At 32.1% G+C, this 18,504-nt stretch overlaps 1 protein-coding gene across 1 annotated transcript; it reads right to left on the bottom strand.

Moving 5' to 3' along the window:
• Positions 1–1,623: 1,623 nt before the first annotated feature.
• LOC107444012 (flavin-containing monooxygenase 5) lies at positions 1,624–14,993 on the bottom strand. Its single transcript, XM_043049077.3, has 3 exons — positions 14,771–14,993; positions 4,434–5,079; positions 1,624–2,644 (listed from the first exon to the last, which is right to left on the bottom strand). The coding sequence occupies exons 2-3, from the start codon at positions 5,073–5,075 to the stop codon at positions 1,688–1,690; spliced, it is 1,599 nt and encodes a 532-aa protein (XP_042905011.2). The 5' UTR covers positions 5,076–5,079; positions 14,771–14,993; the 3' UTR covers positions 1,624–1,687.
• Positions 14,994–18,504: the final 3,511 nt, after the last annotated feature.

An 18,504-nucleotide genomic window follows, 5' to 3' on the forward strand; every position in this document is an offset into this window, starting at 1 on the left:
ACACAAAAAAAGTAACGATTTAAAAGTACATTTCTAGGAATTCGAAAATTCAAAGTAACCTAAAATTTCATTGACTAATATTCTTATGGTCTTTAATGTTTTTGCAAAATTGTTGTTATTTATTTAATTATTTTTAATTTTGAAAGTTATGGGCATTAATTTATTTTTAAATTCGGAAGAATATTATAATATAATCTTAAAATATAATCGTATAATATAATTTTATAATCAAATAAGATTTTAATATCAAACTTTTTATGGATTTGCACGAAAAAGAAATTTTATCTATTGATTTTAATTTTTAGTTTATTATTTTTATTTATTTAAATTATCATTGATTTAAAATTGTTTTACGCTATAGAAACGCGTTTTAAAAGCGCAAACATAAACAAAGTAAACACGGCGTTTCAGATAGCTTTGTGATGTTTGAGCTAGTAAAAAATAATTGAATGTGCAGTATAAGCTGAAACAGAACAGTCTACAGTTTTATTTGTATGCGGAAGTCATGCGAGAAAATCATTTTCCGAACATTTCTGCCTAGTGGAATAATAAAAATTTGTAAACGAATTTTAGTATCAGACGCTAAATTAATACTTTCGAGTTTTCAAGAGTTAAAATAGTAATTATAATAGTTTTCAATAGCACAAATAGTTTTGAAGTTCTTAGATATTTGACTGGGCGTTGTTTGACAAGGTCGGGCATAAACAAAATTTTAGTAAGAAATGAACGAAGTAAAAATGTATTTAGTAAAAAATGTATTAAGACAAAAATGTGAGTTCAAAAAGAAAATTGAAAAACGTAATAAAAAAAAAACCAAATTTTTTTTTATTTAAAATGCATTAAATAAATGCATAAAACTCGAAAATGAACGAAAATAACTTGCTAATTAATATTTTTATTCATTTTGCAAAATAATTGCATTTCGAAAGTGGTGTCACTGAGTCTGCTGCGAGAATTTCTAAGAACGTGCTTAGCCACGCTGAATAAGCGCTCCACGGGAGGTCAAGGTATTTAAACACGAAGTTAGCTGTGAATGCATATATATTGCACATTAATTTTATAAATCAAAAAAACATAAGCATTTTTTTAAATTTGAATTTTTTCTTCCTTTTTTTTCTTTTTAGAAAGCTTACCGAGCTTCAGAAAAAAGTAACGATTTCATTCGACATTTCCGTTACAAATACTTGTACTTTTTCCCTAAAAAAGTAACGAAAGTACAAGTAAAAGTACTAAATTTAAAAAGTAACGAAGTACAAGTAAAGTACGTACTTTTTACTTGTTCCGGCGGTACAAGTAACGAAAGTAAAAGTACTGCCATATATGGTGGTTACTGTACTGGACAACAGGGGCAGTGATTGTGGGTTCGAATCCCAAGGTAGGCGTTTATGCAACCTTCTCTCTCGGTGTGTTCTATGTCCTTTCTTTGGTGTGAATGCAACCAGCCCCATAAACGGGTTTGTGGCTGTATAACGTGGGCGACGCTACTCCGCATCCATGGTTTAGCCACATGTCCCCATTGGGTAACAATAAGAGAGTAGCAATTCTGGCACTTCTGAGGCCGATGGGAAACAGACCCGAGTGCCTGTTATTAAAAAAATCAATCAATCAAAATACAAAGACAAATTAAGACAAATTTAATTTTATTGAAGTTCTCAATTGATGAATAACACAGAGGAAAGACTCCTTTTTATGAAAAAGGAAGCAAGAAATATAGAAATTTCTTCCCAAATCTAACAAATGACGATTCCACTCTTTCCACTTCCTTTCTTTTTAATGGCCACAGTACTCTTTCATCACATTTCATAATAGCTTCTCTAGCTCCTTCCCATGGATGTGGTCCTTGTAGTCTGTACTGATAGGAAACACTAGGACCAAATATTAGTTTGAACCAGAGCTGCGGATCTGTAAATAACATTTTGTAAAAATTCGGTTTAGCACCTATTAGTTCAGCAATCTCGTCTTGAAACTGCGTGTAATCGACGCGAACACCTTGTTTACTGCAGGGCGCATATCGTTGCTCGTTGATTTCAAGCCTTTTCTTGATATCATCCATCATTGTTTCCTTCGAAGGTAGTTTTAAATTTCCTGCAAACACTTGGGCCACCCATCGACACTGCATTTCTCCCATTGGAAAAGACGGACCAAACGGTAGAAAGAACCCCACGAAGGCCAATGTGGAATGCTTTAAATCAGGATACCATGTGCATTTGTACAAAGTAAGCTGTTTTTCCATTTCTGTACGGATGTCTTCTTCAAGAAAAGGAAACTTCCATGTGTAGCCAGTAGCCATTATGACTACATCGGCTTCAGTGACGGACGATTCGCCTTCAAAGAGGACCCCATTCTCGGTGAATTTTGATATGTCTCGTTTTTGAATGATAGAGCCAGAGAGCAATTTTGATGCAAGATGGTCGTTCAAGACTGGGTCTTTAGAAAGTACATGAAACTTAGGTTTGACTGCATACAAATTTGAGTTAAACTTCGGATCAATAAGGACAGTTTCAAGAAGCCAACTTAATAAATTTGCCGGTAACAAGTCAATTAAAAAGGTGATATAGCGTCGGGCCAAGGCATGATCGATTGGTAAACCATCAGGACCAACTCGATTCAAAACATGTGCTCCCGTTCGTGTACTTAGATAAACCTAAAAGGAAAAAAAATTATATTGGAGAATGAATTTTATTCATATGAAATTTACATTTATTAAAAAGTTTTAGTATTTTCTGATTCGTAATAAAATTCTGGTTTGCGAGAGCGGTATATATTTTTGGTGAGTGCATAATTATGTTTAGGAGCACACAAATTTCAGTATTTTTGAATTATGATTTTGTAAATAAGCCCAATTAATTCAAACATAATGGATGTAATTAATTATTTCTGTTATTATTATTGTAATGGGTATATTGATTAATTGTTTATTTTGATGTGATGTAAAAACATCAATCACTTTTAAAGGTGCTTTTAACTGCCTTAAAATAAGCTTACCAGAATTCCAATTCAGTTAAGTTGGAAGTTACAAAATAGAACAACTTACCAAGACTTGTTTAAGGCAATTTACTTTCTTTTCCAAGCGAAAATTTTATTGCATGATTGGTGGTTTATCAACGAGTAATATACAAATTTCAAGAAATCACTTTTGTTTCATTAAAGTCCGCTTTTGATAGATGATATGTTGACAATTGATACGCGCCACATATCGTTTATAACGGAAAACGAAGACAATGATCATTTTCATAATATTATGAATTCTATTTATGTTTGCAATGTTCTCAGTTTTTCTAAAGTAATCTGCATTTGTACTATTTTGAAGAAATCATTTTGTTTTATTTAAGTCTGCTTTTTTATAGACCATATGTTGATGATCGTTACGTTCGGCGATCGTTTCCACGATATGTAGACGATGGTTCACGCCACACATCGTCTATAGTTGGTAACGCCAATTGGATCATTTTCTTAATGTTATGAATTCTATTTATCCTTCCAATGCTTTCGGCTCTTTAAATAATCAGCATTTAATCTACTTTGAAGAAAAATCACTTTGTTTTATTAAAGTCTGCCATTTATAGACGATTTGTTCACGATTGTTTCAAGTCACTTATAGTCTATAATTGGAAACTCCAACTGTTATATGTTAATAAAAGCCGGTTACTGTACTGGACTATGGAGCCGGTGGTTGTGAGTTCGAATACCACACTAGGCATGGATGTAACTTTCTCTCTCTCTTTTACATATCCTATCTGTGTGATTGTGTGAATGTAACCTGCCCTGTAAACGAGTTTATGCTTGTATGAAATGGTAAAAGCTACTCCACCGGGGTGACTTAACCACAGGTGCCCACTGGGTAACGATAAAAGAGTAGCGATTCTGGCATTTCTGAGGCCAATGAGAAATAGACCCAAGTGCCCGCCATTGAAAAGATATTGTAATAAAAAGTATTTGTTTCAAATTTGAAATTAAAAAAATTATGAATAGTAAATTGAACTAAATATAATTGGATATAGTGAATTAGTAGTTTAATTGTGAAGAAAACTGCTTCAAATAAATGCTATTACCCCTCCCCGTTTTCTTTCTGCCGTTTGGTATCTCGATCCTAATGAAGGTTACTAATTATGGAACCGAAACTTTAGTATGTTTGATTTTTAACTTAATTCATATTGCATAACTTTATTTTAATAAAAAGTACAAAATATACCTTTTCTAAGTTCGATATGTCATTTGATTCAAATGTAAATTCTTTCAAAAAGCTCAATTGCCATTTAAATTTTGTCTTAGCCAACATCAGCATTTTTGCTAAGAATTTCGGTGTTTCGTGAACGCGAGTAGTTAACTTAATAGAGAATAATTAAGGAGAAAATTTAAAACTTAAGAAATTAGAATAAAATGTGAGAAAATAGAGCCGCTAAAGTCACAAATTATATCCTACAAACACTTACTTGTTTTGCCACACTACTAATTTCAACTGCAGCATCTAAGCCAGAACAACCCATTCCAACGACAACTACGTTTTTCTTCTCGTATGGTGCGACACCTTTCACACTGTGGGAGTGGATTATTTTTCCTTTAAACTTGTCTTGACCTTCATATGAGGGCCATTTCGGTACATTAATGTGCCCCACACAAATAGCCACTCCATCATATGTATCCGAAGTGACCTCACCCGATAGAGTATTTCTCACGCTCACGATCCACCTGCCAGTCTCTTCATAATCAGCAGCCCGTTTTACCTCCACGACTTCTGAATTGTACTGGATGTGATTTAAGACTCCTTTTTCAGTTGCATAGCTCATGAAAAACTCATGGAGTTCAGAGTGTTTCATATAATTGGGCAATTCTTTGGGTGGAGGATAGTTGCTAAACGCTCCGATCTCTTTGCTGTGGTTGATGATTGTTGTTGGCATGATTGAAGGAACTCCTATGGTGGATTCTTCTCGGTAGCTCCAAGTGCCACCTAGTCTGTCTGTTTTCTCAAAGCAGATAGGCTCCATGCCGCCCTCTTCTTTTAGCATTGCGATGAAAGCACATCCTGAGAAACCGCCACCTGCAATGGCTATTCTCTTCTTGACATCTGGTACCATGATTCTGAAAAAAAAATTTATGATAACAAAAATATCACCAAAACAATTTTCTTTCAAAATTATTCTATTAGAAAATATAAATAAAAAATATTACATGAATCCTAAAGTACCCAAATAACTTTAGAGGCAAAATTTTGAAATTTTTAACTAAGACATGCTTTATTTGGATTTATGTGTGTATTACACTCTAAAACGTGGTATAAATACCAAAAATATGAAGAAAAAAAATGGGAGAACTTGTCAAAAATGACCCAAAATCGACCTCTTTTCAAAATCAAAAAGCTTTATTGAAATTTATTATTTTTGCATTATAGACGATCGCATCGCTCGAATACGCCATCTAGGGAGAAGAGCGGTTCCATACCTTTGGCCCTTCTCCCTTCCCTCTCCTTGTCTTTTCCGTTGTATAGGAATGTACTACGATATTTTTTCCTTTTCTTAATATTTTTCACTTTTAATTACTAAAAATATTTTTTTCAAATTTCCATGATGCTTTCTTTTAGAACTATGTTTAATATAATTTTCAGATCCATATAGTTTCCCTACTTAAAAGATTTTAATCTATATGAAAATCAAGACAAAAACTAACGTACTTCATTCTTCCATGACTCTCCACACGCTACTGATGAAAGCATACGAAGTGTTGCCATAGGTAGAGAGTTCCACTCTACACCACCTGTAGCCCATTTCGGACGCCAATTCTTGCTTTATATAATACTCATAAAAGCTCAACTTAGATAACAGACTACGCGTTAGACATGAGAATAATATTTAGATATTTTATATCCAAAGACCGAAACTTATTTGGCAAAAAAAGTCAACAAATTGTGATATTTTTATTTTAGCTGTAAATTATAAAATAATAGTTTAATCAGCTTTTAATCTTCCATGACTCTCCACACGCTACTGATGAAAGCATACGAAGTGTTACCATAAGTAGAGAGTTCCACTCTACACTAGCCCATTTCGGTCGCCAATTCTTGCTTTATATAATACTCATAAAAGCTCTACTTAGATAACAGACTACGCGTTAGACATGGGAATAATATTTAGATATTTTATATCCAAAGACCGAAACTTATTTGGCAAAAAAAGTCAACAAATTGTGATATTTTTATTTCAGCTGTAAATTATAAAATAATAGTTTAATCAGCTAGACAGTTATATATTTCCTTTATGTATAGCAACGGCCTGACTAGGATAGCCTGGTTGGTAGGACGTTGGGCCCTTGTCCAAGAGGCTGTGAGTTCGTTCCTGACGGCCAAAGCATACAAAATGCAAAAAATAGGCGAAAATTAACTTTTGCAAATTGATGCAATGTATGCACTCTTTTTACTTTACAAAGCTGCAAGTAAAGAAATATAAGTCGATATTTCGAATGTTCCATGTTTCGAATGTTCTGTTACGTAAGTTTCATAAAATATTTATTTATTCATTAGTTCAGTTTACTAACTTAGCTTACTAAGTGCTTAGTCTAAATCAAATCAAATTTTAATATTTTTTTAAATTATTTAGTTTTCTGAATTTCAATAATTTGAATTGTTAAGTTTGTAACACTATCTAATAATAGACATGAAAAACTTGCACAGACATGACATTAGTTTTAAGCTCTTCTTTAAAAAAATTTGATTTATATGTTATTAATGATATTAAAATTATGTCTGAAGTATTGAATGTCTAGATTATATAAAAAATAGTAGGAATTATCAGAACAAACGGGACAATTTGCAACTTATCAGAAATAAAAATTATTAACTAAATATTTACAGTTTAAAAAAAAGAAAGAGAATAAAAACATTTAAGTAGTGTAAAAAAACAGTCATGCTTATTCATTTTTAAAAACTGCTTATTCTAAATATTTTTTATCCTCTTTTTGAAATTTTAAATAACATCAAATTATGAAAATGATCTATATTTAAAATTTATTAACTGCTTTATAATGAATTTAACTGAATTGCTCTATCACTAAATACATAACAAATCTGTACTGACAAAGATCAATGTAGATGTAAGCAACACTGATAGTAGGTGCTGGCTAGAATGTTTTATGTAAAGTGACGTCACAGGCAATGATCGTCAGCAACCGACCATTTTTGGCAGTAACATTGTGGGAGTAACATCGTAGAACTTTTTTTCTTGTCTAGTTTTTAAAGCTCTTTCATTGTAAAATAATTTTGGAAATCATACGTATTACCCATTATTAACACGTGAAACACATATTTTCTCATAGCTCTCAAAATATTAACTTGGTGACGTCATATTCATTTGCTGTGAAAATTATTTAGGTTGATTTTACTTGCTTTTAACATGAAATAAATAAAAAAATGTCAGAGATAAATGATTACTTAAAAATGTGCAATATACTCCCAATGGGACTCTCTTTTGATTGAACAGAGTTGTCAGCTAGCAAATATCACTTATACTATCAAAAGAAAAAGTATTAGCAACTATTAAATGTCTATTTTGCAAAGTTTCTGAGCAAAGTACGCTTCGAAGAATAGCAAATTCCATCTGAGGGTACGAATTAAGTTTTAGCGAATTTTGGACTGAGGAATAAGCGGTAACTCATGGCATCCACTACTTGAATTTCAGGGTTTCAGCACAAGCGGTTCAAGAGTAACCAGAAGCACGTATTAATACGAAATATTTTTTAAATTTTTAGCTGGTTACCTGTTCTTTGTGTGGAAGAGAAAAATTGCAAATAATTAATGAATAAGTTTTCAAACAGTTCAAGAGTTTAATCAGAGACGCGTATTAATACGAAATATTTTTTTAATTATTAATTACTTTAATTACCTGTTCTTTGTGTGGAGCAAAAAAATTACTAATAATTAATGCATAAGTTTTCAAACAGTTCAAGAGTTTAATCAGATACACGTAATAATTGGAAATATTTTTTAAATTTTTAGCTGGTTACCTGTTCTTTGTGTGGAACAAAAAAATTACTAATAATTAATGAATAAGTTTTCAAACAGTTCAAGATTTTAATCAGAGACACGTATTAATTAGAAATATTTATTTAATTGCTATCTGGTTACCTGTTCTTTGTGTGGAACAAAAAAATTACTAATAATTAATGAATAAGTTTTCAAACAGTTCAAGATTTTAATCAGAGACACGTATTAATTAGAAATATTTATTTAATTGCTATCTGGTTACCTGTTCTTTGTGTGGAACAAAAAAATTACTAATAATTAATGAATAAGTTTTCAAACAGTTCAAGAGTTTAATCAGAGACACGTATTAATTAGAAATATTTATTTAATTGCTATCTGGTTACCTGTTCTTTGTGTGGAACAAAAAAATTACTAATAATTAATGAATAAGTTTTCAAACAGTTCAAGAGTTTAATCAGAGACACGTATTAATTAGAAATATTTATTTAATTGCTATCTGGTTACCTGTTCTTTGTGTGGAACAAAAAATTACTAAGAATTAATGAATAAGTTTTCAAGCAGTTCAAGAGTTTAATCAGAGACACGTATTAATTAGAAATATTTATTTAATTGCTAGCTGGTTACCTGTTCTTTGTGTGGAACAAAAAAATTACTAATAATTAATGAATAAGTTTTCAAACAGTTCAAGATTTTAATCAGAGACACGTATTAATTAGAAATATTTATTTAATTGCTATCTGGTTACCTGTTCTTTGTGTGGAACAAAAAATTACTAAGAATTAATGAATAAGTTTTCAAGCAGTTCAAGAGTTTAATCAGAGACACGTATTAATTAGAAATATTTATTTAATTGCTATCTGGTTACCTGTTCTTTGTGTGGAACAAAAAAATTACTAATAATTAATGAATAAGTTTTCAAACAGTTCAAGATTTTAATCAGAGACACGTATTAATTAGAAATATTTATTTAATTGCTATCTAGTTACCTGTTCTTTGTGTGGAACAAAAAAATTACTAATAATTAATGAATAAGTTTTCAAACAGTTCAAGATTTTAATCAGAGACACGTATTAATTAGAAATATTTATTTAATTGCTATCTGGTTACCTGTTCTTTGTGTGGAACAAAAAAATTACTAATAATTAATGAATAAGTTTTCAAACAGTTCAAGATTTTAATCAGAGACACGTATTAATTAGAAATATTTATTTAATTGCTATCTGGTTACCTGTTCTTTGTGTGGAACAAAAAAATTACTAATAATTAATGAATAAGTTTTCAAACAGTTCAAGAGTTTAATCAGAGACACGTATTAATTAGAAATATTTATTTAATTGCTATCTGGTTACCTGTTCTTTGTGTGGAACAAAAAAATTACTAATAATTAATGAATAAGTTTTCAAGCAGTTCAAGAGTTTAATCAGAGACACGTATTAATTAGAAATATTTATTTAATTGCTATCTGGTTACCTGTTCTTTGTGTGGAACAAAAAAATTACTAATAATTAATGAATAAGTTTTCAAACAGTTGAAGAGTTTAATCAGAGACATGTATTAATTAGAAATATTTATTTAATTGCTATCTGGTTACCTGTTCTTTGTGTGGAACAAAAAAATTACTAATAATTAATGAATAAGTTTTCAAGCAGTTCAAGAGTTTATGCAGAGACACGTATTAATTAGAAATATTTATTTAATTGCTAGCTGGTTACCTGTTCTTTGTGTGGAACAAAAAAATTACTAATAATTAATGAATAAGTTTTCAAGCAGTTCAAGAGTTTAATCAGAGACACGTATTAATTAGAAATATTTATTTAATTGCTAGCTGGTTACCTGTTCTTTGTGTGGAACAAAAAAAAATTACTAATAATTAATGAATTAGTTTTCAAGCAGTTCAAGAGTTTAATCAGAGACACGTATTAATTAGAAATATTTATTTAATTGCTATCTGGTTACCTGTTCTTTGTGTGGAACAAAAAAATTACTAATAATTAATGAATTAGTTTTCAAGCAGTTCAAGAGTTTAATCAGAGACACGTATTAATTAGAAATATTTATTTAATTGCTAGCTGGTTGCCTGTTCTTTGTGTGGAACAAAAAAATTACTAATAATTAATGAATAAGTTTTCAAACAGTTCAAGAGTTTAATCAGAGACACGTATTAATTAGAAATATGTATTTAATTGCTAGCTGGTTGCCTGTTCTTTGTGTGGAACAAAAAAATTACTAATAATTAATGAATAAGTTTTCAAGCAGTTCAAGAGTTTAATCAGAGACACGTATTAATTAGAAATATTTAGTTAATTACTAGCTGGTTACCTGTTCTTTGTGTGGAACAAAAAAATTACTAATAATTAATGAATAAGTTTTCAAGCAGTTCAAGAGTTTAATCAGAGACACGTATTAATTAGAAATATTTATTTAATTACTAGCTGGTTACCTGTTCTTTGTGTGGAACAAAAAAATTACTAATAATTAATGAATAAGTTTTCAAACAGTTCAAGAGTTTAATCAGAGACACGTATTAATAAGAAATATTTATTTAATTACTAGCTTGTTACCTGTTCTTTGTGTGGAACAAAAAAATTACTAATAATTAATGAATAAGTAACATTAAGGGGTCCGACCTTTGGATAGCTCTCCTGATCAAACTGCAGTGCGTCTACCACTACAAAAATACAATTCCAATTCACTAGTTTATAAGGTATGTTAACTCGATTCTATGTAGGAGTACATTTTCAAAGATGAAGGTTGACATTGTCTCTCCCCACATTGGTGACCCGGACGTGATGTGAATACGCCTACCTTGACAGAAATTCCCACTTCTATTGGAACACGCTTACTTCGATGGATGGTCCACATTGAACAGTTGACTTGCTATTTGTTACTGTGACGATGTCCACCTACTCGCGCTGTTGCTACTCAGTCTCGATCACACACAACGTCAGGAAGAATACACTCGACAGCTAATGACAACACAGGAGCAATCACGACCCTGAACTTCAAACAGCTCTCACGATCAGCAAAAGTACGGCGATCTTAATACAACTCTCTAGTAGTAACTAGTGGTATCCGTTCATTGAATTCTATCATATGTATAATTCTGGTGGGGGAGTACTGTAGTGTGTCTACTCCTACAAAAATACAATTCCAATTCAGTAGTATATAAGGCATGTTAACTCGATTCTATGTCCGGGTACAGTTTCAGAAATGAAGGTTGACATTGTCGATATCTGCTCTCCCCACAAAACTATGGGGACCATATTTCCTGGATTGCGACTACCCCCTATATTAAGATCAAGAATCCAAATACGTAAAAAAAATACGCTTATTCAGAGAAAGTACAATGTTGTATCCGATTTCGCCACTTAATTATTAATCAGCGCTAAATAATTAGCATACTTGAAATCACCATCAGAAACCATTAAGACTGACAATAAGTACGCGAAAATCCAATCATTAGAAAGAAAGTTATTAAGGATATCTTTTTTTGCCTACTGTACATTGCTTTGCTTGTCTCGCCAGCACAGACAGTGAATAAGAATAACACACAGACAGGCAAGAAGATAAACAATCCTGCCTTAATTATTATAGATATCAAATAAATTCAGTTTATTTTTAAAAATCATTCAAAAATAGCCTCAAGCTGTTTAACTATCAAAACAATCAAATATATCAAATATATTTATATAAAAAACTAGGAGGCTTCACCCCCTGCTCGCTGGTGCTCACCAACCCCCGGAACTGCTTTCGCAGTTCATTTCGGATTGCTTCGCAATCCAATGCTCGCTTTGCTCGCTCATTGGATACGTTCTTAACGTCTAGTTTTTGTATACTTTTTTGAATACTGAAGTTTCGAAAACTTTTCACTGTAAAAAATTCTAAACCTGTGCATTTCAATATTAATTTGAAATTGCAAACAGTTCATATATTTTTCTTAATCACACTATTCTAAATTTCAGTTGTTGAGAAAAGTAACTGTTGTAAGTTTTGTTTTAAAGTCTTTCCCACCAGAGGGCTAAAGCCATGTGTTGTAAAACAATATGAAAGAGTAGTCTGCCACTGAACGCCGGATGAAAATGCATCGGCTTTGATGAAGATAATTTTGTATTCTCCGAAGGGCGTTACCTTAATAATATGGAATTTGTAAAATAAATGTATATATTTTTGATTGTTGATGAAGCCCATCATTTTGTGTTTTCAGTAGTGTTCAGAAGCAGAACAACTATAAGTTTTTTATTTTATCACAAAAATATAAAATTTTTAAAAAACAAAGAAAAGAGTAAGAAAATGAGTACAGTCATAGAAAAAGTTAAAATTATAATATAGTATTTGTCAGTTAAAATAAAACTTTTTGTCTAAGTCATTGCTAACAATTCAAATTTCCCCGAGGCAATTCTAAAGTATAAATTAAGGTAGTAGTGTTAAGTTGAAACACAATATTTTTAGTTTTGATGTCAACAATACAATTCAGTTTTTCACAAAAACGATTGTTTCCATTGTTAAGTTCAATGTCAACAATTCAAGTTTTTCTGAGGCAACTCTTAACCTCTAAATATAATTTTTTTTCATGTGCACATTTCTAAATGTCAGTATTCAACCACAAAACAACTTAAAGTACTCAAATTTAGCATGAAGTTGTAAAATGTAATGAAAGAGGATCATAGCAATAATGAAAGTAGAAGTAAAGTTAGTACAGTAAAATTAAAACAATATTTTTAATCAATGAGCCAAGTTCCTTAAGAAGCAGTTGTAAAAGTAGGTTGTTTATTTAAAACTTTTTATAGAATTTCTTTAAGAACACAATTGTTAATTTGGGCATTTGGCGATACAACACTTTTAGAATTGAAGGATTTGTTACGTCAAGCGCTCAGGTATCATATCAGGGCTCAGGTATCATAAACTGCTGTTTGTAGAAAATGCAACACCATGAAGGAATCATCAGAATCAAATGAAATTCGCAGAAAATGTCAATTATAGGATATTATGCAAATTAATAAAGTTTCAGAGCCATCGCGCGTGCGTGGCGCGCGCAGCGCCCTCTGAATTGATGCTGAAAGCGTATAAATAAAGTGCTGTAGCGGGACGTTGAAAATAGTCTATGATTATTTGTTAGTGGCAAACGTTTAGTGAGACCTGAGTATGCCTCCACGACGGAAGAATAAGAAATTCAAGCAACTTACGGAGTTTGAACGAGGGAGGATAATCGGCCTTCGAGAAGGAGGATTTTCCTATCGCGCAATAGCAGCTCGTATGCAGCGGAACAGTTCCACAGTGATGCGAGTTTGGAAGCAGTGGACCGACGAGCACCGAACAACTCGAAAAACAGGCACTGGACGACAGAAGGTGACGTCAGAGCGCGATGATCGACACCTGCTCCGCATGGCGGTGAATGATCGCACAGCTTCCTCCAGGCAGCTGGCAGCACATTGGTCTACTGCTACAGGTGTACAATTGTCGGCTTCGTCAATTCGTCGTCGTCTGCTGCGCCGTGGATTGCGTGCAAGGGTGCCATTATACAGGATTCCCCTCATGGCGGATCATCGACGGCTGCGTCGGCAGTGGGCTCTTGAGCACAGAGACTGGCGAGCTGATTGGCACCAAGTTGTCTTTTCAGATGAATCACGCTTCAATTTGTGGACCCATGATGGCCGTGTTCGTGTTAGACGTTATGCCGGTCAACGCTGCCTTCCTGAGTGTATTATTGAACGACATAGTGGTCGAACACCCGGAGTTATGGTCTGGGGTGCGATTTCGTATCATGGACGATCCAATTTGATACGAATTGAGGGTAATCTCAATAGCAACAGATACGTCCGTGAAGTGCTACAGCCCGAAGTCGTTCCTTTCCTTCAAGGCATCCCTGGAGCTATCTTTCAGCAGGATAATGCACGCCCACATGTTGCGCGGACTGTTAGAGACTTCTGTTCAGCACAACGCATGCAACTTCTTCCTTGGCCTGCTTATTCGCCGGATATGTCGCCTATTGAGCACGTGTGGGATATGGTTGGTCGGCGTCTCACTCGTGATCCGCGTCCTGCAGTTTCCAAAGACGAACTTTGGTTGCGCATACAAGCGATATGGAATTCTCTTCCTCAAGCAGATATTCAACATCTGTTTGACTCCATGCCACGTCGTATAGCAGCACTTATTGCAGCGCGTGGTGGCTGCACCAAATACTGATTTCGGACGCTTAATTTGTTTCTTTTGTTTTGAAAATTTCATCATTTATTTGTATCAGTACAAGTCGTTTCTGCATTAAATTTCATTTGATTCTGATGATTCTTTCATGGTGTTGCATTTTCTACAAACAGCAGTTTATATTTTGATCTAGTTGCGCTTCTAAGTCATTTTGATTTATGTTGGTAAGTTAACTTTCAAAAAATTCTATGGCTGGCAACAGCATTTTAATTTTTTATGTTGTTTATTTTTATTTCTTTTAGAATTCGTTATTTTTTTATCGAAATGTTTTTTAACCTAACAGAATTCTTTGCCGACTGTTTTCTCTATGAATGAAGAAAATAAATCAAATATTTAACTGTTGGGAAAAGAATCTTATTTAGTTGTAGAAAGTACTTCAGCCAAAATTTGGGAACCACGTAAGAGAATTATAAATATTAGATCAGAAACACATCATTAAAAGGCAGAATGCTTTGGTGTTTTCAAAACAAAGCAAACGTTGCCCCCGGCGGAAAAGAAATACAGCCAAAATTTGGGAGCCACGTAAGAGAATTATATATAATAGATAATGAAACTTCAGGGAAATATATTTTTAGAATTGATTATTTTTATACTTACTTTGTGTTTACTTCCAAACAAACCAAAAATCTATGGATATTCCTGGTGAAATAATAGTTTGACTTGCCTGTTGCGTTTCATCGAATAAAAATAGTACATAACGAGTAGTGATAAACATTTTGAAGCTATCCATCGTCAATTTATACACACTTTTTGATAAGCTATGTAATTCGAATCTTTTCTGGTTATTTTTTCTTCCTTCTTGTTATCTAGAATCTGATTAGAATTTTAAAAACAAAAATACATAATCAAATATGCATTATCTGACATGTGACGTGTTAGGCATTGTTTCTGTAAGAACAGCCTTATTAAAAAAAATATAAGGCCGGTGTCCAAAGCACGTAAAAATGTGTATTTCGACATAGACAATATTTGAGAGCTTACGCAGGAATAAAAAAGAATTATAACCTGCAAAATGTATACAAACATTTAAAACTGGTCCTTTATAAACAACTGCTATTTAACCAACTGCTATTAACCCAAGCACCAACTGCTATTTAAAAGAATAGAAGATAAAATGTTGAATGCCTTTTTTAAAACTCTAGATGAAACATTTGCATTCGAAATTTGAATTTCAAGAAAACAAAACATTATCTCATGGGCGTTATTAATTTTTAATGCATTTTTAGTGTAGGAACTCCATACTTTATTTTCATGTATACCAATCATACCATATATTTCCATAAATACCATAAATACCAAACTACACTTTTTCTAAGCATACTTGTATTCATGGTTGTAATAATTTAAATTATTTAATGATAGTTGACTGATTGCAATCATGATCAATCATACATTAAAATTGCAATTATAATTATTTAATTTTTTTCTTCTTTTTTTCAAGTACGCTGGTTAATAAACATTCAAGATTGCCGAAAAAAGGTTACATTTACAGGATTATTTTTTGCTGCAATCAATCACGCATTGTTCCGCAGTGGACAGACGCGGTCCCCACTAGAACACCGAAGCTAAGCATCCTTCCTATGAGGTGAACCGGGTTCGAATCCCAGCGGTAACTGCTAGATGCGAATTCCGCTCACGGCTCGCACCGACCACAGTACTGACGTAAAATATCCTCAGTTGTAGACGAGTCAAGGGTTAGAGTCCCCTTGCCGAGCTAAGCGTTAGAGGTTTTCATGGTTTTCCCCTCCATGTAACACAAATGCTGGTTAATCCATTAAAAAGTCCTTCATAAAAGCAAATTTCTTCCAATACTTGATCCAGGAGTTTCATTGTCTTCTGCATTGTGTTCAAAATTATAAGGCTACGGAGTTGAATGTTAGTCATCGCAAACCCGAAATTGGGTATGCTGTTCAACGACGGTTATAAAATAAATAAAATACCCCACTGTGCAGTACTAGTGCGACGTAAATGAAATACCTACCTACCAATCGTACATTAAGATTACAATTCTAATGACAAATTTTCATGAAATTCATTTATTACAATCAACAGTAATGACTAAGGCCCGGATTTTGATGACATTTGCATTTTTTTGCATTTTTTGCATTTTTGGACATTTTTTGAGATTTTTAGGGCATTTTCTTTAAATTTTGGGGCGTATTTTGCATTTTAAAGCATTTCTTAAATTTTTTGGTAATTTTTTCTAATTTTTATTATTTTTTATAATTTTTTATTATTACACTGGTTTTCAAACAATGAAGAAAATCTCTAGGATATTAACAGGCGAAGCAACATCTTTTCAAATTGAAGAAGAATTGTCAGTAAGTGTGACCGTCCTTATCAAGTACGCACCAATAACATCAGTAGACGTTGAAAGAAGCTTCTCCTGGTATAAAAATTTGCTGTCAGACAAGAAACGCTCGTTTACATTTCAAAATATTAAAAAAAAATTTAATAATCCACTGTAATTCTGATATTTAGTAATATTATGAGATGGAAGTTGTTATATTCATTTAAGTTTCTATATAAAATGAAAATGTTTTGGAGTTAGTCATTTTTAGAGCAATTTTCGCATTTTAATGGCATTTTTTGCACTTTTAATGGCATTTTTTGCACTTTCAAGTGCATTTTTTGCAGTTTGTTAGGGCATTTTTTGCACTTTTTAAGGGCATTAATTGATATTTTTTAGGTCATCAAAATCCGGGCTCTAGTAATGACTAACCAACGAAAGTAAAGATGATTATTTGTTATTATCTGAATACCCATTTATTGAGCGGGTATAAAAAAGTAAATAATCAATAAATTGGTATCAACCAACTCTACGAAATTGTGCACTGAACTAAAAGACGCATACCGGTAAAATTCATTAAGCAAAATCAATTCCTATTTTTTTCCTGTTATTATTTGTTGCCCTTTCTGGTAGCTTTATGTTACCAAATTAAACATGTTTTAAGAACTTCATCTCATCAAAATAACGATTAATTACATTTCGCATCATTTGACATGGCGTAATGTTTTTTTTTTCAAGGTCAACTCCTGATAGTTAATAAGTACCACAATCAGCAATTATTTTTTTTTTTTTGGTGTGCCATAAAAGCCACTTCCGACGACACAAATAGTAGATATGTTGGTACCAATATTAGTATATTTAGTACCTATTTAAAGTACCAATTGACATAATAATATTGATACCCATTACTAAAATTAATTAAGATTCATTGGCATCAATAATAATAAGGCGATTTTTTTATGGTTTACCCAGATTAATAAGTTCCTTTACTCCATTAATTTACCTTTTAAAAACAGAACTTTTTTCTTATTTCAATTTGTACTTATAACCAAACTTAATTGAGCATCATTGGCGAAAATAACAAAATGCTAGATTTTTACGATTCTAATTTACGAATACCTTTTCCATATCAACTTAGCTTTATAATATATAGATTATTTTTATTTCTTTTTCTAGTGCCAAAATTAATTGATTTTAATTCATTAAAATTGTTAATATTTTTATAATCATTTTCAGCCAATGAACTAGTATCGGTACTTTTTTCGAAGGATGTAGACAATCGCCAAACTATTACAGACGTTGGCATTAAATACTACTGATATTGACATTATAATTGCAGTGGTGGTGAGAACCTTTTATACCAATTATAGATGTCTAACATGTATGGTAGTTATAGGTTTGTATGGTAGTAATAGGTTTTTTTCCACATTCCGAAATGGGTAAGCTCCCTAAAATTACAATGCTACGCTTTCATAGCACCTAATATACAAGCCTTCAATTTTTTTTTTTATTTGTTGCATACTCCGGTGCTGCTTCATGCTATTAGATTTAGAATAATATGAGTTAGAACTTGAACTCAATAAAAAGATTAACTATACTTAAAGTAAAATTTAAAATTTGGCATTCAGAATTTACCCATGGCTTAATAGAAAACTTCAAATTTAATTTATTAGTTCTTGTTGAGTCTCCGTTATTTAAGTTAATAGAAGCATGCTCTTAAAACATATAAAGTATCAATATAAAAAATCACCTGGTTTCATATACCTTTTAAGCTATGAATTAGGCCACGTCATAAAAATAGGTTGCGAAATTATTAATGGTGATTCTATTTGTGATAACATAACAAAGGAAACCAAAGATAAATATTCAATAAAAGAGTGCGATTAAAAAAAAAATTGATTGATTAGTAATGCAAGAGGACAAATCACTCATAATCTATGCATGCATATCTATACCTATACTAAAATAAAGAATTTGTGTGTCTGTCCTCGTGTCTATTTACCGGATTGCGGGTTTACCGTTAATTCTAAAAATAGGACGT

The sequence above is a fragment of the Parasteatoda tepidariorum genome, chromosome 4 (genome assembly GCF_982258835.1).
Source record: "Parasteatoda tepidariorum strain Cologne lab strain chromosome 4, Ptep-v5.0, whole genome shotgun sequence".
NCBI classification, from domain to species: domain Eukaryota; kingdom Metazoa; phylum Arthropoda; class Arachnida; order Araneae; family Theridiidae; genus Parasteatoda; species Parasteatoda tepidariorum.

Bases quoted from the DNA above. Each gene is read 5' to 3' on its own strand.
- LOC107444012 (XM_043049077.3), bottom strand. From the start codon at position 5,075: ATGGTACCAGATGTCAAGAAGAGAATAGCCATTGCAGGTGGCGGTTTC. The intron at 2,645-4,433 runs GTAAGTGTTTGT...TTTTCCTTTTAG, and splicing joins TTAGTAGTGTGGCAAAACAA to GTTTATCTAAGTACACGAAC.